This window comes from Rana temporaria, chromosome 2, assembly GCF_905171775.1.
Source record: "Rana temporaria chromosome 2, aRanTem1.1, whole genome shotgun sequence".
Taxonomy (NCBI): Eukaryota; Metazoa; Chordata; class Amphibia; order Anura; family Ranidae; genus Rana; species Rana temporaria.
The window spans coordinates 369,365,334-369,389,135 of NC_053490.1; the positions used below are offsets into that span (position 1 = coordinate 369,365,334).

The following is a 23,802-nucleotide window of genomic DNA, read 5'->3' on the forward strand; positions in this document are numbered from 1 at the left end:
ATACCACCAGTTTTCCTTAACCGATATCCCTAACCTTTAACTTAACTTAAGCCTATACAGGCTTTCCAAAATAACAAATGCAATAATTTAGAGGCTAGGTGAACGGTTTATTTTACAATAACAAAAGGACACTGATCAGCGTCACTACAAGAATATAAAAAAAAGCTAAGGGCCAGATTCACATAGCATATACGACGGCGTATATCCTGATACGCCGTCGTATCTGTTGTTCTATCTATGCGACTGATTCATAGAATCAGTTACGCATAGATATCCATAAGATCCGACAGGTGTAATTGTTTTACACTGTCGGATCTTAAGATGCAATACCGCGGCCACCGCTGGGGGGAGTTTGCGTCGTAAACCAGCGTCGGGTATGCAAATTAGGAGTTACGGCGATCCACAAAGGTTTTTCGCGTTTGCTACTTCGCCGCTAGTCTAGTTTCCCGTCGCAAAGTTAGTCGTTTTTTTGGTGCCTTAACTTTACACAGCAATCGTATTGCTGTATTTAGAGGCCGTCGTTCCCGCGTCGAAATTTAAAAAATAACGTTGTTTGCGTAAGTCGTCCGGGAATACGGAATTACGCTACGCGTGTCGCCGTTCAAAAAAATGACGTCACTTCGCGCAAAGCACGGCGGGAGTTCGGAAACGGAGCATGCGCGGTAGGTCCGGCGCGGGAGCGCGCCTAATTTAAATGGCACACGCCCATTTGAATTGGCCGCCTTGCGCCGGAGGCCGCCGGCGTAGGTTTTCATCGCAAGTGCTTGGTGAATCAGGCACTTGCGATGAAAAATTGCGGCGGTGTAACGTATCTACGATACGTTATGCCGTCGCTCTTTTACGTGAATCTGGCCCTAAATTTGTATTTTAGCACTAAATTTAACTAATGAGGAAATACAAAAAAAAATGTACATTGTCTTGAATCCCTGTTTTAATTTAATATAGAACCAGCAAGTGGTGTCATCGCCCTATGTTATTGCTCTGCTGAGTGTTAAATTTACTCCTGCACACAAATATAGACTTCCAATAAATTCCAGTTTAGCCCAGTGAAGAAGGAAGTTCATGTTTTAAATCTATAAACCCCAAGGCTCCACATTTTACACAAAGTGATGCAAGAATCTGCTTCTTAATTTGACTTCCAGAGCTAAGGGTCAGAGCTAAGAGGTCCCCTAAGGTCTGGCAGTTACTGTTCTTTTTACTGCCAGACAAGACATCTCAGTTTAGCTATCAAACAACAGAGCCACATAGGGAGAACATAAAATTGGAATCTGTTTTTGGCTTTTATTTGTTGTGCAGAAAAGAGCATAAGGCCAAGCAGCAGACAGAACAGAAATGGCCAACCTCAGGGGGCTTCACACCTCTGGCTTGGCTTAAAAAGTCAGTCTTAGACTAAAGTGAAAATATAATTTTTTAAATCTATACATGCACCATTATGTTCATATTTGTACATAACCCCAGTTGTGCCTATTTCTCTTCAATAACTTCCTCTACATTATTTAGCAGTTATCCTAGACAGTCTGTTTAGGTTAAGGAAAAAAAAGGAACACTTAAGCTGGCGTAAATGGCCGAAGTATACCAAGTGATCCACACACTTTTTTTGACAGTGAGCAGTGGGCACAGTGCCCTAATGTGGACAAGTGAAGACTAAAAACACCACACATGCTCTACTTTTACTGTAAAGTTTGAAACATGTGAAGACCCAGCACTCGAATGGTTCACTTAAGGTGATTGTAAACGATCACCATGTAAAACAACCAATTACGTTTAAAATAGAAATAAAAACGTGAAACATGTTTGTATAGATTGTAAAGGGTGAATTACTGCGCTGTCTAGTGAATGGTTTTACCTCACTGTAGTGTGATAGATATACAATACTGCTGCAACTAAAATGTGAGACACACACAATAAATCTATTTAAAAAAAATAAGCTGCGCTGTGAGAAAAATGAAATAAGTGACAAATAATTATGTGATGCTAATATCAGCATCGATAGGGGTTAATCATGCTCCCAATCCGCTGAAAATAATAATGATAAACCAAGAACTGTGCTACTTCAAGATATAACATATAAATCATAAATGTGTTTATAAATGAATATGGTAAACTTCAGATGATCGAAAAATCATATATTTCTTAGGGCCATATGTCCTATAAAAGTCAGCAGTATTTGAGATGAAAAAGTTCCTGCAATTATGCAATACTACAAGGGTTACTTCCTATGTGAGATCCACAGTTCACTTGACATCCGTGACTTCAAACCAAAAAAAAAACAAGAAATAGTGATGAGTTGAGAAAGAAAGGTTCCTCGGGTAAAAGGTAACCAAACTGATAAGAGGCATGGAGAAGCTCAGCTATGAGGAAAGATTAGAATAACTAAATCTATTCACTCTTGAGAAGAGGAGAATTAGGGGGGATATGATCAACATGTACAAATATATAAGAGGTCCATACAGTGGACTTGGTGTTGAGTTATTCACTTTACGGTCAACACTGAGGACAAGGGGGCACTCTTTACGTCTAGAGGAAAAGAGATTTCACCTCCAAATACGGAAAGGTTTTTTCACAGTAAGAGCTATGAAAATGTGGAACAGACTCCCTCCAGAGGTGGTTCTGGCCAGCTCAGTAGATTGCTTTAAGAAGGGCCTGGATACTTTCCTAAATGTACATAAAATAACTGAGTACTAAGATTTGTAGGTAAAGTTGATCCAGGGTAAATCCGATTGCCTCTCGGGGGATCAGGAAGGAATTTTTCCCCTGCTGTAGCAAATTGGATCATGCTCTGCTGGGGTTTTTTGCCTTCCTCTGGATCAACTGTGGGTATGGAGTTGGGTGTATGGGATTGTACTGTGTTTTTTATTTTGTTTGTTTATTTTTTGTGGTTGAACTGGTGTCTTTTTTCAACCTGACTAACTATGTACCAAAGATACCACTGCCGCTTACCAGATAAATGTATCTCTTTTTATGGAGATCAAATAAGCCTGTGGCTTATACCCCAGCCCTTGTCTTTATGCCTGTCAGCCAGGTATCCTAGCTCCTTTGCTCTAGATGTCCTCGGTACAGCCCGCGGTTAGTGGTTCCCCATATTGGAATGAAAGAAAGCTTTACTTTTCAGTCTGTAGCTGTGTGATTTTCTGTAAAATTCAATGCATAGAGGTGTTCTGTGCACAGAGACATAATTTCCTGCTTGTGAGATTGGCTCACTGATTTTCCCAGAAGTCTGCATTAAGATACAAGTCAGATTTTGGGCATCCCCTGGCAACCGTGGGTTGTCTTAAAATATTCCGAAGCCTACGACTCAATGATATAAAATCATCTCAAGCAAATCTGGGACCTTGGTCTTCTGTCCCTTTGCTACTTTCCTTCTTTCACCCTCCTTTGGGTCTGTTATCTTCTCTATACAACTTTATACCTCTTCTCTACTTGATAGGTGCCTTTTATTTCTCTCACAAAGCAAACTTCACATAAGCAGCTCTCTCAGGTTTTCGCTTCCTGAGTCTCAGGCCAAGATATATTGTATAGATATAAAAAAATATATATAATTACCTTTTTTCCTTTTTTTATAAGTGAGTAGTACCTTCCCTATGTTGTAAGCTGCATCAGAGCTGGTGGGAGGGGAAGCAGCAGCACACTGAACTTCCCAGTGAAAGGCTTGCAGAGGGTGTTTGTCAGGACAAGTCTGATCATTGGAGGAGAGCACACTAACCACACTGGCCCAGATTCAAGAAGCACTTGCGCCCGCGCAACCATAGTTGCGCGGCGCAAGTGCTTACTTGCTCCGGTGTAACGAGTGCTCCTGATTCAGGAACCTTGTTACACCGAATGCAGCCTAGGATGTGACAAACATAAGCCTCCTTATGCCTTCACATCCCAGGCTGCATTCTTGCGTTGGCCGCTAGGGGGCGCGGCCTTTGTGATCGGCGTGTAGTATGCAAATTGCATACTACCACCGATTCACAAAAGTTGCGCGGGCCCTGCGTACGCAAGGTACGGAGTTTCCGTACGGCGCCTTTAGCATAAGGTTGCTCCTGCTAATAGCAGGCGCAGCCAATGCTAAAGTATAGCTGCGCCTCCCGCTCGCGACGTTCAAATTTCACGTCGTTTACGTAAGTGAACCGTGAATGGCGCTGGACGCCATTCACGTTCACTTACAAGCAAATGACGTCCTTGCGACGTCATTTGCCGCAATGCACGTCGGGAAAGTTTCCCGACGGAGCATGCGCTGTTCGCTCGGCGCGGGAGCGCGCCTAATTTAAATGATTCCCGCCCCCGGCGGGATCATTTACATTAGGCAGCCTTGCGCCCGGCTGCTTAGCATATTGCCCGCGCAATTTACGGAGCAACTGCTCCGTGAATCGCGGGCAAAGCGCAATATTTGCGTGGGCGCAGAGAAAAAAATTTGCTCTTTGCCCACGCAAATATTGCGCAATTCTACTTGAATCTGGGCCAGTGTGTTCTCCTGCTCAGTGTGGTCTGTTTTTAATAGGAAAGCAGAGGGACTGGCAGGAGCACCCGGGACTTCACATAAAAGGAAGCAATACAAAGAGAACAGGGTATTTTATCATACCGGTACATGGTACAGCAGGCACTTATCAGGAATATGAAATGGGGTAACAAATGCTTTAAGGAAGGGCAAATATCTGACTGCCTACTATTGTCAGTAAGATATCTGCCTGTTTCTGTCTGGCCACTCTTTATGTTGTCCTCAATAGAATAAAAGAGGGCTAAAGGAATGCATATAATTATCACCATGCATTTTTTTTACCAATTAAAATTTACAGACATGTGATGGTCTCCTGTCTGAACTGGAAATTCTTCAGGGATTTATATGCCCTCCCCATTTTTTCCGTTACTCATATTTAGTCATGTTTTTTTTTTTAACCACCCCTTCAGTATCATCCAACCAATGTTTCCAGTGTAGCTAGCTGCTAATTCAACTTACATTATCTCTTACACTTAATAGATGTTGTGTGTGTGTGTGCTCCTCTTTGAAGTTTTGAATCTGGTATGTTTTTCTTTTCTGTTGGTGTGTTTTTCTACCTTTTCACACCTGCGTATCATTTTTTTTGTATTTGCTGCAATATAGGGGCTCCACTCTTAAATACAGCCAATGTTGGATGGATCCATTCATTCTTACTTTCTTATTTAAGCCTCTTTTGTTTCCCATGTTTGAGTTAGGCTCTTCCGTCTTGTACATCCTGATTTAAATGTTATTCGTTTTGGCTTCTGATCTTGTTTGTCTGTGTTTTTTGTAGCTCCTATTTGTGAATTTACGTTCCTGTCTGCCTGCTGTGTACTAGTGCTTTGCCGGTTTTTATCTGTCTCTCTGTATTTCGCATGGGTCACATACCTTCCTTTTTCCTACCATAACAGTTCTTCTATACCTTTAATTGTTCTGGCAAAGACCAGACACTGCTTGCCTCAGCTTCCAAGTTATAGCCATTTTCCATTAGCTGGCAATGTAATATATTCCTTTTTGTCTAATCTGGCCCTTTATCTGTTTCCCTGTGTGCTGTGCTTAGATTTCTATTCCTGCTTTGTCCTGGATTCCCACTGTGCTCCTGTCATTAAGTTGCCTCAACAGGCATTTACAAAATCATTAGGTATGGCCATTAATCCTTAGGCCGGCCATACATTATACAAGTTTCTTGTTAACTTTTCTTTAGATTTTACCTTTAACTATGTAGTGCAAGGACCTGGCTGATTGCATACAAATTGTTTGATATTGACCTCATATTATATGGTTTGGTAAATCAAATTGTACCAGAAATTTGTATAATGTATGGCAAGCCTTATGCCTAGTACACAAGACCGGGATTCCTGACGTGAATAGGTCAGTCAAAAATCCAGAGGGGAAAACCGAGAACCAACTCTTTACTTTCCCCCGTACAGACGAGCGGTTTTCCCTCCGGGAAAACTCAGATGAGAGCTTTTCCTCGGGAATCCCGACCATGTTTATGCTCCATCGGAGTTTCCCCCCACAGGAAAACCTAGGACAAAAATGGCCGTTTTCTGCTACACACGGCTGGGTTTTCTTCCGGGAAAAAGTCCATTTCACTCCCGAGTCCCGCCTTCTCCCACATTGATCTCAGATTCCTATACATTGCTTATTAGTTCATTATTTTATCGTTTTTAGTCGTATTTTTTATTTCACGTAATTTTGTCTGATTTTGATTTATATTTTTGAATAAAATCTCTATTGTCATTTTTAAGTTAATTTGCATTTGCACAATTTGTTATAGACATTTTATCATAATAGCAACACAAATGTCTATTATACTCAAATAATACCTAATACCCAAGTGAAGTCTGTATCAGGAGTCAAAACCCTCTGAGCATTTTTTATGATATTGTTTTGTCCATATATATTTATATATATATATATATATATATATATATATATATATATATATATATATATATATATATATATATATATATATATATATATATATATATATACAGTGATGAAAATAAGTATTTGAACACCCTGCTATTTTGCAAGTTCTCCCACTTGGAAATCATGGAGTGGTCTGAAATTGTTATCGTAGGTGCATGTCCACTGTGAGAGACATAATCAAAAAAAAAAAATTCCAGAAATCACAATGTATGATTTTTTTAACTATTTATTTGTATGATACAGCTGCAAATAAGTATTTGAACACCTGAGAAAATCAATGTTAATATTTGGTACAGTAGCCTTTGTTTGCAATTACAGAGGTCAAACGTTTCTTGTAGTTTTTCACCAGGTTTGCACACACTGGAGGAGGGATTTTGGCCCACTCCTCCACACAGATCTTCTCTAGATCAGTCAGGTTTCTGGGCTGTCGCTGAGAAACACGGAGTTTGAGCTCCCTCCAAAGATTCTCTATTGGGTTTAGGTCTGGAGACTGGCTAGGTCACGCCAGAACCTTGATATGCTTCTTACAGAGCCACTCCTTGGTTATCCTGGCTGTGTGCTTCGGGTCATTGTCATGTTGGAAGACCCAGCCTCGACCCATCTTCAAAGCTCTAACTGAGGGAAGGAGGTTGTTGCCCAAAATCTCGCAATACATGGCCCCGGTCATCCTCTCCTTAATACAGTGCAGTCGCCCTGTCCCATGTGCAGAAAAACACCCCCAAAGCATGATGCTACCACCCCCATGCTTCACAGTAGGGATGGTGTTCTTGGGATGGTACTCATCATTCTTCTTCCTCCAAACACGGTTAGTGGAATTATGACCAAAAAGTTCTATTTTGGTCTCATCTGACCACATGACTTTCTCCCATGACTCCTCTGGATCATCCAAATGGTCATTGGCAAACTTAAGACGGGCCTTGACATGTGCTGGTTTAAGCAGGGGAACCTTCCGTGCCATGCATGATTTCAAACCATGACGTCTTAGTGTATTACCAACAGTAACCTTGGAAACGGTGGTCCCAGCTCTTTTCAGGTCATTGACCAGCTCCTCCCGTGTAGTCCTGGGCTGATTTCTCACCTTTCTTAGGATCATTGAGACCCCACAAGGTGAGATTTTGCATGGAGCCCCAGTCCGAGGGAGATTGACAGTCATGTTTAGCTTCTTCCATTTTCTAATGATTGCTCCAACAGTGGACCTTTTTTCACCAAGCTGCTTGGCAATTTCCCCGTAGCCCTTTCCAGCCTTGTGGAGGTGTACAATTTTGTCTCTAGTGTCTTTGGACAGCTCTTTGGTCTTGGCCATGTTAGTAGTTGGATTCTTACTGATTGTATGGGGTGGACAGGTGTATTTATGCAGCTAATGACCTCAAACAGGTGCATCTAATTTAGGATAATAAATGGAGTGGAGGTGGACATTTTAAAGGCAGACTAACAGGTCTTTGAGGGTCAGAATTCTAGCTGATAGACAGGTGTTCAAATACTTACTTGCAGCTGTATCATACAAATAAATAGTTAAAAAATCATAAATTGTGATTTCTGGAATTTTTTTTTTTTGATTATGTCTCTCACAGTGGACATGCACCTACGATGACAATTTCAGACCCCTCCATGATTTCCAAGTGGGAGAACTTGCAAAATAGCAGGGTGTTCAAATACTTATTTTCCTCACTGTATATATATACATGTACGGATTTTCACCGAATACATTAGTTTTACCTTGTCTTCATCTTTGTCACATGAGTAATTCATGGCAATATTTGAGTTATTTACTTTTGTACAGTATCATCTTGAGATTTATAGCTTGTTTTTAATGTTTTCTTGTACACTAGTCCAGATGAAGGGGGAGGTAATTCACTCAAAATGTGTTGGCTCTACTTATCACCTGTGAATGTCCAACTCTAATAAACTTTGTATATTTAACCGCAAGTGTGACACATTTTTCACTAAGCACACCTCTGCATTAGTTTTATGCCTCGTACACATGATCACGATTTCCGACAAGAGGACCGTATTTTTTTTTTTTCAGCAGGAAAACAGCTGAAATTTGTCTTGCATACACCAGGTCTCACTAATCTTGGCTAAAATTCGGATTGTCAAGAACGCGGTGACGTACAACACGTACAACGAGCTGAGATCAGTGAAGTTTTTGCGCGTCGTAATTGCATACAGACAAACACAATTTGCGATAGGAATTTTTCCTGTCACGAAAATTGAGATCCCGCTCTCAATCTTTTTTTGGGAGGGAAACTGACAGAAAAAGTGTGATAGAGCATACACACGGTCGGTTTTCCTGACAAAAACCTCACATCGCACTTTTCCTGTCACGAAAACCGATCGTGTGTACGAGGCATTAGACTGTCCACAGAGTGACAAGGCCAATACACAATTTAACTCCAAGATAATCAGCATTGTCATCATGATTAAGAACCAAATTTTCTGGCAGGATTAACATGTAATAAAACCGTTACAGGAGAGTCTCACAAAAACATTCTATTGACAGTTTGCATTATATACAATTTTTTCCCCCCTATAGTTCTTCTTTACATGCTGAGTTTAGCATAATTTCTTTCTATTTCCATTATGTAATGTCCATTTTATGTATGCTTTGTAAATATTTATATACTGTAAGACAGCTGTATATTGCTAATGTCCTTCAGCTTCCTAATTTTACCATTATTATTAAATTGTGCAGTGTGATTTGTCTTACTGCAAACTGGAATTAAAGAGAAACTATGTAGTGGTAGTGCATCCATGGTCACATGACATCTCAAGTATGACACTTATTGGGAGGTTATCAGATTTTTGAAGGACAGAACTTCAAATAGAAGAATATTGTATATAATAATGTGTACAACATAAGCTAACAATTACCCAAACTTGTCATTACTATAAGATTTGGCATTATACTCTTCTGTATTCCTTTCTAATGGTGTCAGAGCTCAGATGCTCTAGCTATTTGGCAGTATTGGTAATGCCACATGAAATATTTTAATAACAGTTCTTCTCAATTATATCACTCTAGACCCCGGGTATCCCTGCAACCCCAGGTGCTGAAGAGTCTTCTCGAATTTCAATTACTTTCTTCCGGCTGTTCCGTGTTCTACGTTTGGTGAAGTTATTGAGCCGAGGAGAGGGAGTCAGGACTCTGCTCTGGACCTTTATAAAATCCTTCCAGGTAACTTAAAACCTTTTTATTAAAACTTTTAGTGCATTTAATTTGAACATGGTTCATATTACTGAAATCACCATGTTAGTAGATCTTTACTTACATGTTGCCCACATAAATTGAAAAAAATGGTTTGCAATAAAATATAGATAAACCTGATCAATAAAGTCTCCGGTTTTAGTAAATTGCCCTCATTATGTTTAGTGGTTTAAGTAAAAGCACAAGAGATGTACAGTATTCTCTAAGAATGTATTTTAAAAAATAACAGATTTATTTCACAATCGAGTATCAATTTAATGATTTCATTTCATGTGCTATCCTTACCTGCTGGATGAGTACAACTATTTCACTCATTTTAGGGTCCTTTGTCAACAGGCTTTGGGTAAATGCAGCATTCTTAAGCCTCGTACACACGATCGGATTTTCCGACAACAATTGTGTGATGGCAGGGTTTTTGTCGCATAATCTGACCGTTTGTACTCTCTATCGGACAATTGTTGATGGAATTTCCGAAATTTTCCCAAATGTGGGATAGCATGCTCTCAATTTTTCCGACAACAAATGTGTGCCATTGTATTATCTGATCGTGTGTACACAAGTTCATCGGACTAAAATCCAAAGTACAGACACGCATGCTCCGAACCAATGCTAACCATAAGACAACATTAGCAGAAGTTGCCCAAAGGGTGGTGCTAAAGAGCAGAAAAACCATGTACTTTTGTGTATGTTGGCTGAAAAAGTTCTGCCGTCTGTATGCAAAAACAAGTTCACGGCCAACGCCCCAAACTTTCACCGGATTTGTCCTATAGAAATTTGATCGTGTGTACGAGGCTTTACAGTTGATGATGTGGTAACAATCTAAAGAATGTGAAGCTGCTTTAACTTCAATCAACCAGTTATGGACAAAATGTCTTCTTTTTAAAAATATTCTGAACAACATACTCAAAGAGGCACTGGGAAGTTTTAAACTTGCATGTAAAATCATATGAAGAAGAACTTCAAACATGCTCAATAACTCTGGCGGGACAGCTCCCACACAGCAAAGCTTCCCTAATGGGCACCTGACAGTAGCTCCGACCATATACCAAATATAGAAAGGCGCACCAGACCAAAACCGCATGAACAAGTCCAAAACAATTTAAACTATTAGTAAATAAGTTATAAAAGAAATTCAACATGTTTCAAGAGCAACCCTCCCCACCCCCTTCATCAGGCCTCAACACAAGAGAAAATTTGGGTGAACTAAGAAAAATCTGTGCCTTTATGGATCTATCTTAGAACCAGTATTGAATTCTCCACATGTAGTAACAACTTGACAGCATTTCCGCATATTCTGCAATAAAAGCTTATCTGCAAGCAATGTTTCATCACAAGGCTTTAGTTCCGTTTAAAATGGCAAACAAAATTCCATTCTATAGCCTTTATTTAGAACAGTCCTTCTTAACCAGGGTTCTTTAGAACCCTGGCACTCCTCCAGTGGTATAGGGTCACTTCTACACTGACCACCAATGTAAGTAATGCACATTTTCACGGTGCGTGTGCAGATGCACTGACGGGATCTGCCACTACCCAAAGGCCAGGCAAAGCCTGTGAGGAAATCTGAGCAAGTGCAAAAAGTATGATATTCTGAAGGGTGGCAGAGCCATTTAATTAGGTGTACTGAAGAGCTACTTTAACCCTCGGTCAACACCTCCTTTTGTCTTATTGTATGACTAAATTATCTCTGTTTTTTTGTCTTCTCGGTTTTGAACAGTAGGTTGGGAATAAATAGAGCTCAAGAGGGTAACAACTTTGTTTTTCTTGGGACAAAATGATGCAATCATCACGTCTTTCTGGAAACCAAACAGAGTAGAGTAGACATTTCGTTTTTTTGTGGTCACAAATTATTGGGGCAGTTCTATTTTGTTTTTACGAATTGTTCCAACAACTATGATTTTCTTCTCCAGTAATTTTTTAGCTAACTACAGACTTCGTGAAGAAGTCATCACAAATGATGTTTCTTCCAGAATGTAATATTCTTTGAGCCAAATCCATTACCGCTCGCTCCCCCGATTCACTTCTCGTCCTTGGTCTTGACATTTCCCAGTGTACACCTGCATATCGTATGCATAGGAAGTTCTGCTGTAGCATATTGCCCATATTATTATGCCATATTTCCCTGGCTTTGATGGAATATATTGTTTGAAAGGGCAACAACCACAAATCTTCAAAAGCTAAGAAAGAAAGTCCTAACATGCAGAAACACATCCTAACTTTCAGACTGAAAATAGCTCACAGAGTACAGTACAGTAATCATGTGACTGGATGAGTCATAATAGAGAAACCATTGAATTTCAACATGGGTCCAATGGACCCTGCCAGTGTACGATGTTATAATTTGAATTTACAGAAAAAGTGTAAATACAAAAAATTCATGCTTTCAGATTTATAACTGTCTAATTAGCAGTAAAAAAGTCAAAAAGTTCTTATCAAATGATAATAATAAATTCCATTAAAAACACACAACGCAAACTACCTACAGGGTCCATTGGACCCTGCCGGTAGACCGAGGGTTAAGAAAGTCTGCAAGAGAGTCTAGTGTAAAACACATTCCATTTTAGGTATCCACAGACCTCAAAAACTACAATTGTAGTGCAATCCTACTTACTTTGGCAGGATTGTACAAAGGTTTCTAGGTCTCTAGCACTCACCACTCACTGATTCATTTTGGGGTTAAAAGTCTGTTGCCAGTTCTGCAATGTTTTCAGCTGATATGTTTTGTTAAGAACAGCTTTAGATATACTGTATCTGCTGAATGCATTAAGTCAAGTAATACTATGACAGTCATTTTAAGGTACGGTATTGTCTTTTGGCATCTAACCACTATACATTGTTCATGTCAATATTTAATGGTTTACTACTCTTAAAATGAGATACGCATTTGTTTTGTATTTTTCCTCAGGCACTTCCATATGTAGCCCTACTGATTGTAATGCTGTTTTTCATCTATGCAGTCATTGGGATGCAGGTAATCACTTACTAACTAAATGTTCTTTTAACGTTTTTTTGTTTTGTTTTGTTTTTTACATGGCAAGAAATAAGTAGAAATTCTTGATACATTAAACACCTTGTGAACAAAATAATGTATGTAGGCAAAGGACACACCCCTACCATGCCTTTTAGTCACATGAACCATGAAAAATGAATATGCAAAAAATGGTTAGATAAACTTGCAAGTACTTTTTTTTTGTACCACTCAAACATATGAAAATAGCATAAAGTATAATTTAGAGGTTGGATTAAAGGATTAGTGTACTATGCAACTTTTGGAAGTAAATGATACCATTTTAATAATCAGACCAAAAGAAGGAAAAACTGAGGAGGAAAGATGAACAGAGGGATTTGGGTCCAAAGAGGGACAGTCCCTCTAGATCAGGGACAGTTGGGAGCTAAGTACTGTATGATTTGGTATTACTGCTCACACCTGTAAAAAGTGAGTCCCCAAACTTGCTTTGCTTCAGCATATAGGCAACCTTACCAAAAATTGCATCAGCTGGTATTGTATCTTGTATCCTGAAGTTACTAACTAAGAGGTATTTTGAAGGTCTTTTGGACATGCTGTTGCCTTCTGTCACCATGTCATGGAGTGTGAAGGAGAGTTCTGGCTTTTACTATCTTATCTTGTGCTTATGGTTCAAAATTATCAATCCAGTATTATTAGTTCAGTGACTTTCATTTAGCAAGTGAGAAAGTGCATGAACCTAAAAAACACATAAGATATTAGCCAGAGTTATCAGCTGATTGTTCTGTGAGTCTATAAAATGCAGTGTCTGAAAATGACATACTTCAGTTTAATTTCAAATGCCAGGTTATAATACATACTTGTAGTATGAAAAGTGTTTCTATTACCAGTGTTAAGTCATTAAGGCGTGTTAAGTCATTAATAAGTAATATCCAATGCTTTTGTGTTTTATTTCAATTATTCCAATTTAGGTATTTGGCAAAATTGCACTGGTTGATGGAACACATATAAATCGGAACAGCAATTTCCAGACGTTCCCCCAGGCTGTGTTGTTACTTTTTAGGTAATAATCTCATTTGTCTTCAGCAATGTCTTCAGCAATGATCTAAATTAGAATGAGATGGTCAGATGGTTTATTTTACATAATGAAATACTGTATGTGTTGTCATACAGAATAGGATGGATCCACTGACAAGCATACTTTTGTTATATATACAAATTGGACCCATGGCGTTATGGTGAATTTCATTGTCAATTGCACTCAATGCATTTAAGCAACGCATCTGAAATACACTGCTGTACGTAGTGCTGTATCAGAAAAAATGGTGCATGTCTGATTTTTTTATTTATTTTTTGTTTATTCTGGTGTGTTGGCAGTCCATTCATTTGATTGAATATTACTGTACAAAATAGTTTGAAAAAATGGTCCATTTAAGCTGAAAAATAATTACTGCATAACTACTGTATATACTTGAGTATAAGCTGACCCGTGTATAAGCCGAGGCACCTAATTTTACCACAAAGAACTGGCAAAACTTTTTGACTCGAGTATAAGCCCAGCCTGAGAATGCAGCAGCTACTGTTACCGGAAAAGAGGGTCAACAATGCCCATTTACACACCTCACTGTGCCCATTTGCACGCCTCACTGTGCCCAACCTCACTGTGCCCAATCTCACTGTGCCCATTACAACCTCACTGTGCCAATTACAACCTCACTGTGCCCATACGACCTCACTGTGCCATTACAACCTCACTGTGCACATTGCAGCGTACCTGAAATTCTTGACAGGCTGTGATGCGGGCATTCATTTTTTAAAACTCGCGGCTTCCTCCTGGATCCGTCCCATTCCGTGATAGGCGTTTGACACTGTGTTCAGTGTTCTGCCAATCACAGACGTTCTTTCATCCTCGGACAAGAGAAGGTCCGTGATAGGCGGAACACTGAGCACAGTGTCTGCTGGGAAACTGAGTCCGAGGATCAAAGAACGTCCGTGATAACCCTTGCCTATACTATCCAAAATGCTTAAAAATAGATTTTTTGGCTGGAACTACACTTAAAAATGTATCTGTTCCGAATTACAAACAGATTCAACTTAAGAACAAACCTACAGTCCCTATCTTGTTTATAACCCAGGGACCGCCTGTAATAACTAAATCATGTTTAAGTTTAGTTATATCCAGATTTTGTATTTTAGAAATGGCGACTACCGTGGTTTATGGAGTATATAATGGACATGGTTCATCAAGCTACAGTACATATTGCATATTGAGCATTATCAAAAGGGGTCTTATTTCCTCCTTCTAATTCCAAACACGTTTTAATACTGTTAGAAAGCTATATTTAGGTTTTTAAATAACTAGAACTTTTCAGCTGATAAGCACAAGTAAAAAGCTGGTATCTCACACTCCTTTAAAAATGTTTATATTGTTTGAAAAAGCCACCTCTATTAAAAAAAGAAGGTTTTTGTGACCTCCCACCCTGCTGATACCACCAAGTAAATCTTTCAGGACTGAGTCAGTATTTTCAACAATTCTGATGTTAACAGATGCTGGTTTGGGGTGCCAGCACGGGGTAGAGGTTTATGTGCATCTACCTTCACCCAAGTAAGGGTACAGTGTCTATCCTGTTACACGAATGCATCAGCACTGTGAACAATGCATCAAATACTGCTTATTAATATAAGTGGTTTTAACCATGGTACTCTTCAAAAATGAATGGTAAATTAGTATGCAGTATAACTAATTATTTGAGGGAAAAAAAGCCATATATTCAAAAATTATTAGATAAATACCACGGAATACCTAACTTTGAAATCAATAGTCATTAGTGAATCATGCCAATATATGATAAAACAGATCACTTCGATCTCTTATAATTTTTTTATAGATGCGCCACCGGAGAGGCCTGGCAAGAGATACTGTTGGCTTGCTCCTATGGAAAACTGTGTGACCCAATGTCAGATTTCCAGCCAGGCGAGGAATACACATGTGGAACAAGTTTTGCATACTTTTACTTCATCAGTTTCTATATGCTGTGTGCTTTCCTGGTAAGATTTAGTATTTACAAGTTCTTTAACAGTAAAGTGCTCTTTTTGAGGTCAGTACTCAAATAATTAAATTTTCAATTCCATTTTACAGATTATCAATCTCTTTGTTGCTGTTATCATGGATAACTTTGACTACCTGACCAGAGATTGGTCGATTCTGGGTCCACATCATCTTGATGAATTTAAAAGGATTTGGGCCGAATATGACCCTGAAGCAAAGTATGTATAGTAAACAAGCTATACTAAATAGGGCAATCTGCATGTTGTTTTAATCCATGTTTTATTTATTTAGAACTTTTTTTTAGAACATTTACTAGAAAAACACCTCAATACAAAACAAACCACATAAAAATAAATTATTCAACATATACAGTATTTAAAACTTCACACGTTCTAATCTATCCTATTCCACTGGTCCCAAAGTCCTATAGTAAATATTACTAATGCCACATACACACGATCGGTTCATCCAATGAAAACGGACCGATGGATTTTTTCATCAGATATCCAGATGAAGCTGACTTTCATCAATCTTACCTACACACCATCAGTTAAAAATCCGATCGTGTCCAACGCGGTGATGTAAAACACAACGATGTGCAGAGAAAAATGAAGTTTTCGAGCATGCGTCGACTTGATTCTGAGAATGCGTGGATTTTTGACCGATGGATTTCCCCACAGACGAACGTTGTTTTCTATCATTTTTTTAACCAACAGATAATTTTAAAACAGGTTCTATTTTTTTTCACCTAGGGAAACTTTCTCTACTTATAGTACTTATAGTCCCACTCCACACTATAAAAGCTAACTAATCCATTGCCAGCTTTTGTAGTGTGTTGGAGTGGAGATAGATAGAGCAGGGCTCGTTTTGCTACTAACAGTTAGTGTGTTCACTGTTCACTAACTGTGGCACTTGAGTGCAGAGTGTTTAGTGTTAGTTTAGTGTGTGAGAATAGTGTGTCAGTGTAGTGTGTTAGTGTAGTGCAGTATTTAGCATAGCATTACATTACATTTTTTTTGTCCCCTGCCTGCCCCCCTTTTATTCTAATTGTCAGCTGCAGTTTTTCTGAGGTGGTGTTCCCCCTTTTTTATTTTTTATATTTTTTACATTTCTTTCAACGTCAGTCCTTAATTTAAAATGCATCAAACAGCACTTTACAGATAATAAAGTGCATCAAATTAAACATTTCCCAGTATCTATAAAATCTGGGTAATTAGCCCCCCCATCATGTCTGGGAGGCCAACAAGGAGAGGCAGACGTTAACATGCCACTATTAGGTAGCCAGCTTCGTCTGTGTCAGGGCACTTTTGTCTCTGAGAGAGGGGAGAACACTGATAAACAACAAATTGGCAGTCATGTTCCCCCAGCTGCAGCATATTGCCAAGTTGGCTCCAGTGATGATGAAGATGGAGGGGATGCTGATGATGAGGTCACTGTTGTGACTTGGGTGCCGGATAGAGCAGAGGAGAAAAGTGAGGGGAAGAAACAACCCCAACGAGGCAGGATGTCCTCCAGAGCTGGCATCATGGAAGAGTAGAGAACAGCCAGCCTATGCCATCCGATTGTGGAGCTGTTATCTCCCTACCCACTTCCTAGAGCTTAGCTGTGTGAGCCTTTTCCAGCACATGTGCAGCCGATTGCACTGTTGCCATTTTTTAATCTCTGCCGCAAGCAAATCAAGCATGGCAAAAACAACATCCATTTGGGTACCACATAATTGACAAGGCGTTTAACCTCCCACTACTCAGCCCATTTGTAAGAGCACCTCTCATGTGTACCCCGTTATATCTCATGACCTCTCAGCAACCTCCACTGAAAGGGATGATGGTATTGAATAGGCTGTCACAAGTCCTTGCAACATGTCTGCCAGCAGCACCCCACCAGCTTTAGAGTATAGCAGGCAATGTTCTCTGTCCTAGCTGGTGCAGCGCAGAAAAATAATAATACACTCCTTAGCCGGTCGGCTGCTGATTTTCCAGCTAAGTCGCCTGACAGGTCGCCCCAGTGTGAACCGAGCCTCCCTGCGACATAGGGAAACATTTACTCTTTAATACTAATAGTTTCTCTTTCCTTACACAGAGGAAGAATTAAACATTTAGATGTTGTAACTCTTCTAAGAAGAATCCAGCCACCCCTAGGATTTGGAAAATTCTGCCCCCATAGGGTGGCTTGTAAGGTAAGGAGGAAAAAATTATAAATAGAAGCCCACATATTTATTATTTTTAATGTACTTTACATACAGTTAAGGACACCCCACATTTTTTTGTCAGGCATGAAAAAATTAAACATTAGAATGAGAAATCTTACATCCCCTCAATACCACAGTTTTCCACTGACTGCTGCTGTCATGTTTTCTAGATTTGTGGGGTGTATGTCGTGGGTTTTGCAGGTTTAAATTGGTGTAGAAATCTCTGTACACACACACACACTTGACCTAATTTTTTTGCTTAGCAGCCAATCATTTTAACCAATCAGATTTCAAATCAAAACAGCTTTATGTCAAGGTCCTAATAAACAGTAAGGTACTATCCCCTTAGGCCTGATTCACACCTATGCAGGTTGCAGTTTGCATATTGATGATGCATTTTGTGTTTTTTAATACATGCTTTTGATGCACTGAAGTCTATGAAACCAAAAACCAGAAAAAACATCCCTGGCCCTTTTCATAAAATGCACAGATGTGAACTACATCCATAGGAAACCATGTTAAATGGACTGTAGTGTGTTTCTGCAAAACTGAAAAAGCACTAAAAAATGTATAGGTTTGAACCAGGCCTTACTAGCCATGTAATAATTCTTGGGAAGTGGATTTGCTAAACTATGATTCGCTGAGGAGGAGTAAAATTTCATATCAATTAAAATTCAACACAACTCTTTTGTTCTCTTTGTAGAGACTGGTCAGCATGAACATGCCGCTGAATAGTGATGGCACGGTTACCTTCAATGCCACTTTATTTTCACTTGTGAGGACAGCACTGAAAATCAAAACTGAAGGTAAAAAGTTACATTTGTGTTAGCGGCACTAAACATTTATATGTATGCTCCACGGACAGAATCTGCTGCTCATTGAGACATTTATATACAGTCTGTGTATGTTCAGCAGCATTCACCTATGGCAGCTTATGCATGTAAATGAAAGCCCACGGAGAAGACTCTAGCAAAAAGTGGTTTCTCATTATACTGTATATCTAAAGGATGTGAAAATTAATGAGCTCCTGGTGTTCTCAAAAGCTAGCTAAATATGCAGCCGCACAGCCACGAATGTAACCCTTTTGTACTATGTACATTTGGCTAATGGCATAGTGGACAGGGATAGAGGCATTCTGTCCTAATCCCTGCAACAGAATATATCACTCTCTGTAACTCCCTGAGGTTTACTTTAAAGTTGTTTTTTTATGAATATTGCTTTAACAATATGCCAGTAAAAGCTAGCTCCTCCATAGCCAGACCATAAACTACCATTAAGGTCAATTCAGGCTGCCCATTTTACTAACTAACCACCCAAGGGCCTGCGTAATTATACTCTATAAACATTCTTTCTTTGATCCCTTTCAAAAAGGGTGGGTTCTTTTATGAGGAGTATTAAAAAGAGGGGGGGGGTCCTACTATTCCGTGCTCTATGCCCCAAGAAGATAATTGTTGTTATTGAATGGGAATTATTTGAACATAAAGAGAAATTTACTATAATATTACGTGCTGTGTTTGCATACAGTATTTATTCCCAGTCTGTATTAATCTCACATATTTATTATTTTGTTACTAAAGCATGGGATTTTGAAAGTTTCACACTGTAGTTATCAAGCTACCATTACTAATTTGGAAACAATTATTAGAAAAAAAATGTAACAGCTAGGATAGTGCATTAGCAAACATTTCTTCCTGATCCCTGTGAGCTTTGGTATTCACCCTTTAAATCCTAATTACTTATATGCTGAATTCTCTTATTCCCTTGTCTTGTTTCCCCCGGTCCCAGTTCTAGAAAGAGTAGTTCAGGCAAGCGTAACTAAAGGCCTAATATCCGTTACATATGTAGCACTACCCCCGAAGGAGCTGCTGGTTTGATTTGGGCGGCATTTTACCTCTGTATCTCCGCCATCTAGGGTACTGAATGAGAGCTGCAGTAAAGTCAATGTCCACATGACAGGTGTCTTTTCTGTGGAAGGTGAAGGGATAGCAAAATGGAAGACAGCAAATTCAGGTGTAACTGGATACGAAAACAGTCCTGCATCCCATGACAACTTTACTTTACCACTCTGGCCGGAGTGGGTATAGTGCATCCGGACAGGCCTCTCTCACCAGCCTGGCAGCCAGAATTTCACTCAAACTACCAGGATTAGGCCTCTGCCACAGACCCCCCTGGAGATTGGAGACAGTTGTGGTCCAAAATCCTTCTTGACTGGATTCAGCACCCGGTTCTCCTTCAAGTAGCTTTGGTTAAATCAGCAACAGAACCAAAGTGTCCTCCGATGAATGGACAGGCCTCTCCTGAAACACCAGCCTTGTGCTCGGTATCTCCTGGACAGGTTCCTCATCAGTCAGCTTCCTTCAATTAGACGGACAGCCCAGGACCATCTGGCAAGTTAGTGACCCAGTCGACTCACTGGATCCACCAGATAGTTGAATGTGGTCCCGAAGCCAGAAACACTGCAACACACACGCACACACCCCGGTCAGGAGGGCCACACACGGGGGTGGTGGGACGACTGCCCAGCTCTAGGGCAGGGGAACAGCGACCCCGAACCAATGGAGTCTGCCCTTTAAATACCCCTTCCCAGAATGCACAGCGAGGCGATCAACCCTCCTGATTGGCTGCTGGGAAGAGATATCCAACTGCACTTGACCCTACTGCTGCCACCTGTCGGCCTGGGTGAGACTCACTCCCCAGACAAAGACAGTACAGCCAAAGTTGGAGCAGAGGCCCCAAATTTAACCAAATAAACATGTTCAGAGCCAACTACCTCTCTGAACTCCCTCTAAATTTACAATAGCACCGGCTCTGAAAATAGCCAGGCGCTACACATACAAGTCTTTATTACAGGGCACTTCTTAAAATGTTACTGCCCAGCTAGAGAAAAATGGGAGCGCGACCCTGGTCCTATCCATTAGACATGTGCGATTTCGTTCGTAACTAATGGATTTTCGTACAAATTTTTTAGTATTCGTACATTCGAATCAATTCGAACATCCGAAGAGCTGAAAGTACTAAAATACAAAAATTACAGAATTACGAATAAGCAAAATAACGAACAAGCGATAATACGAACATACGATTGGACAAACTTACTAAGATACGAAACACCGAAACAGCAAAAGAACGAAAATTACATCTATAACGTACGATTTGCATTCCGTATTTTAAATCCTTTGTCTGTTCGTAATTTTGTATATTCGTATTTTCATATGTGTGTTTTGTAAACCCGTTTCTTTGTTTGTTCATAAATTTGTGTACTCGAATCGTTCTTTTGAATGGGCACTGGGCAGTGTAGTTAGTGAGTGATATATCTTACTTAATATCTTAGCCAATCAGCTTATCTCTTTTGTGCTGAGTCACATTGGACAGTGTAAAGCCTAGATTTTTTGGAAAACTTGCTCATTTTGAAGTTTGTTGGCAAAAAAGTCAGACTGTGTGTACGGGGCTTAACAGAAAGTCTATCTTAATATGGATTAGCCGCGTGTTGAAAATGAAACTAAAATACGAGATTGCGAATGACAATGCCGCAATGTATTTACGAAAGTACAAAATTACGAATCCATTAAACGAAAATTATTATCTAATAAAATTACGAATTTCGAATCAACGAAAATAAATTAGACAGAATTACGAATCATTCCGTATCAACGAAAATAAAACTGTTCCGAAAATAGAAACGGGTCCGAATAGGAAAACTTGCGTCTTACGAAATACGAACAGGTCCGAATAGGAAAACTTGTGTCTTATGAAATTAAGAATCTTTACGAATCTACAGGACAAGACGAAATGAAACAAAAAAAAACTAAATTTTTTGTTGTGCACATGTCTACTATCCCTGACCATGTCTGGGTTAGGATTCTTTAGGCTATTCCCCTTGATCTCTTTCACCCTCATTTAGATTAACACAATTCTATATACTGCACAGGGTGTATAGTACCCCAGAATTGTTGTCAAAAATAAACAACTCACTTCCTGTTTCTCCTCAGTAAGCTTGCCCCCATCATCTATGGGGGTTAGTCAGCCAGAACAGCTTACTGAGGAAGAACAGGAAGTGAGAAATTCAGCCAAAGTAAACAAAGAAAAAAAACATTTAGAAGGGATTTTGAAGGAAAAGGAAAATGAAACAAAAATGCACTAGCTTAAAGGAACATATTTAGAAAATAAAAAACTAACCTTTACAACTCCTTTAAAAGAAGATTTCCTGCACTTTGAGAGATATCTGTATATTCTTTATATTGTGTGTACAAGACAGGAAGTAAAGTGAAGTCTCCTTAATGAGACACATCACAAAACACAGCTAACAGAATTTTAACCATTCCATACGTTATCCCCCCCAAAAAAATTGGATTCCGATACAGTGTGCTTTAAAGCGGGGGTTCACCCAAAAATAAATTTTTAACATTACATTCAGCCGAGTTGTCCTAATGACAATCGGCTGTTGTTTTTTTTTTTTCTCGTACATACCTTATTTCACCGCCGCTTCCGTGTATGTCTTCTCCGGGACTGGGCGTTCCTATCTGATTGACAGGCTTCCGACCGTCGCATACTACGCGCCACGCTCTATACGGCGCCTGCGTGCCGACGTTTGGCTTCTTTCGGCAACTCGTGGCGCGTACTATGCGACGGTCAGAAGCCTGTCAATCAGATAGGAACGCCCAGTCCCGCAGAAGACAAAGCGGCGGTGAAAATAAGGTATGTACGGAAAAAAAAAAAAACAGCCGATTGTCATTAGGACAACTCGGCTCAATGTAATGTTAAAAATGTATTTTTTGGGTGAACCTCCACTTTAAGGTATTTCTTGTAATACTTTATTACACCTGAAACCTCTCTTGTGATGATTATCAGCTGATACTAAAATCTTAAATGACATCCAACTTATGTTGTATAGCTGTACAGTAAATTGGCTTCTCAGCAACAGCTGATAACTCCATGTGGAATGACACCTAAAATGTGGTATTTTTTTCCATCCTTTAGGCCTCGTACACACGACCAAGAATCTCGTCGTAAATGAAACAACGTTTTCCTCGACGAGGTTCTTGATAGGCTTGTCGAAAATCTTGTCAAGCTTTCTTTGCATATGCACTGTCAAGACAAAATCTTGTCGTTCTCAAACGCGGTGAAATACAACACGTACGACGGCACTATAAAGGGGAAGTTCGATTCCACTGGCACAATCCTTGGGGCTGCTTTTGCTAATCTCATGTTACTGCTTGTTAAGTAAAAGTTTGGTAAGAGACAATGCGCGCTTTTCAGTCTGTTACAGCGTGACGAATGTGCTATCTGCATTACGAACGCTACTTTTACCGAAGGTGTGCTCTCATACTTTATTCTGAGCATGCGCGGGTTTCTAAGCATACACACGAACGTGTTTCTCGTCGTAAACCAGCCCAACGAGAAACACGATGAGGAAATTGAGACTCCCGACGAGAAAAAAGGGAACATGTTCTCTTTTTTTCTCGTCGAGATCCACAACAGTTTTCTCGACGAAAAACATACACACAAACAATTGTGTGTACGAGGCCTCAGGATAGTTTATCCAGTTGTTCTTTCATGAGTACAGTACCATTAAATATGATATACGCAATTATTAAATATTTAGTAGATTGTATTATTAATACTGTTTTTGCATGAAAAAATGCTAGAGGGCCAGAGGAAATGCTAGAGATTTTATACTAAAGTTGGTCATTTCTCAACCCAGTGTCCAAACTGCCCTTGATAATGAACAACAACTGGCAACTATGCTTCCAAAATAAATGTTCTTGTTTGAGAAGGGTGATTGTAGATGGAATTACTAGCCTATTAGTATTATTAGTATATTTCCTAGGGACCCCATCTGAAAATGCTGCCCTCTTGACCCAGTTCTGCCACAGCCATTAAACAAGCAAGTCTCATTCTAATGCCTCGTACACACGGCCATTTTTCTCGGCAGGATAAAAAAACGGAATTATTCCCGACGTGATTCCTCTCCAGCCTGACTTGCATACACACGTTCATGCAA

General features: G+C 39.7%; 1 protein-coding gene across 2 annotated transcripts in view; it reads left to right on the forward strand.

Annotated features, from left to right (window-relative positions):
• The window catches only part of CACNA1S (calcium voltage-gated channel subunit alpha1 S), a 214,629-nt gene that overhangs the window by 174,759 nt on the left and 16,068 nt on the right, over window positions 1-23,802 (forward strand). For both annotated transcript variants that reach the window (XM_040337734.1, XM_040337735.1), the window contains 7 exons: window positions 9,420-9,572; window positions 12,505-12,570; window positions 13,536-13,627; window positions 15,453-15,612; window positions 15,704-15,831; window positions 17,693-17,789; window positions 18,505-18,607. In XM_040337734.1, the coding sequence (XP_040193668.1) occupies window positions 9,420-9,572; window positions 12,505-12,570; window positions 13,536-13,627; window positions 15,453-15,612; window positions 15,704-15,831; window positions 17,693-17,789; window positions 18,505-18,607 (799 nt within the window). The remainder of the gene's footprint in view (window positions 1-9,419; window positions 9,573-12,504; window positions 12,571-13,535; window positions 13,628-15,452; window positions 15,613-15,703; window positions 15,832-17,692; window positions 17,790-18,504; window positions 18,608-23,802) is intronic.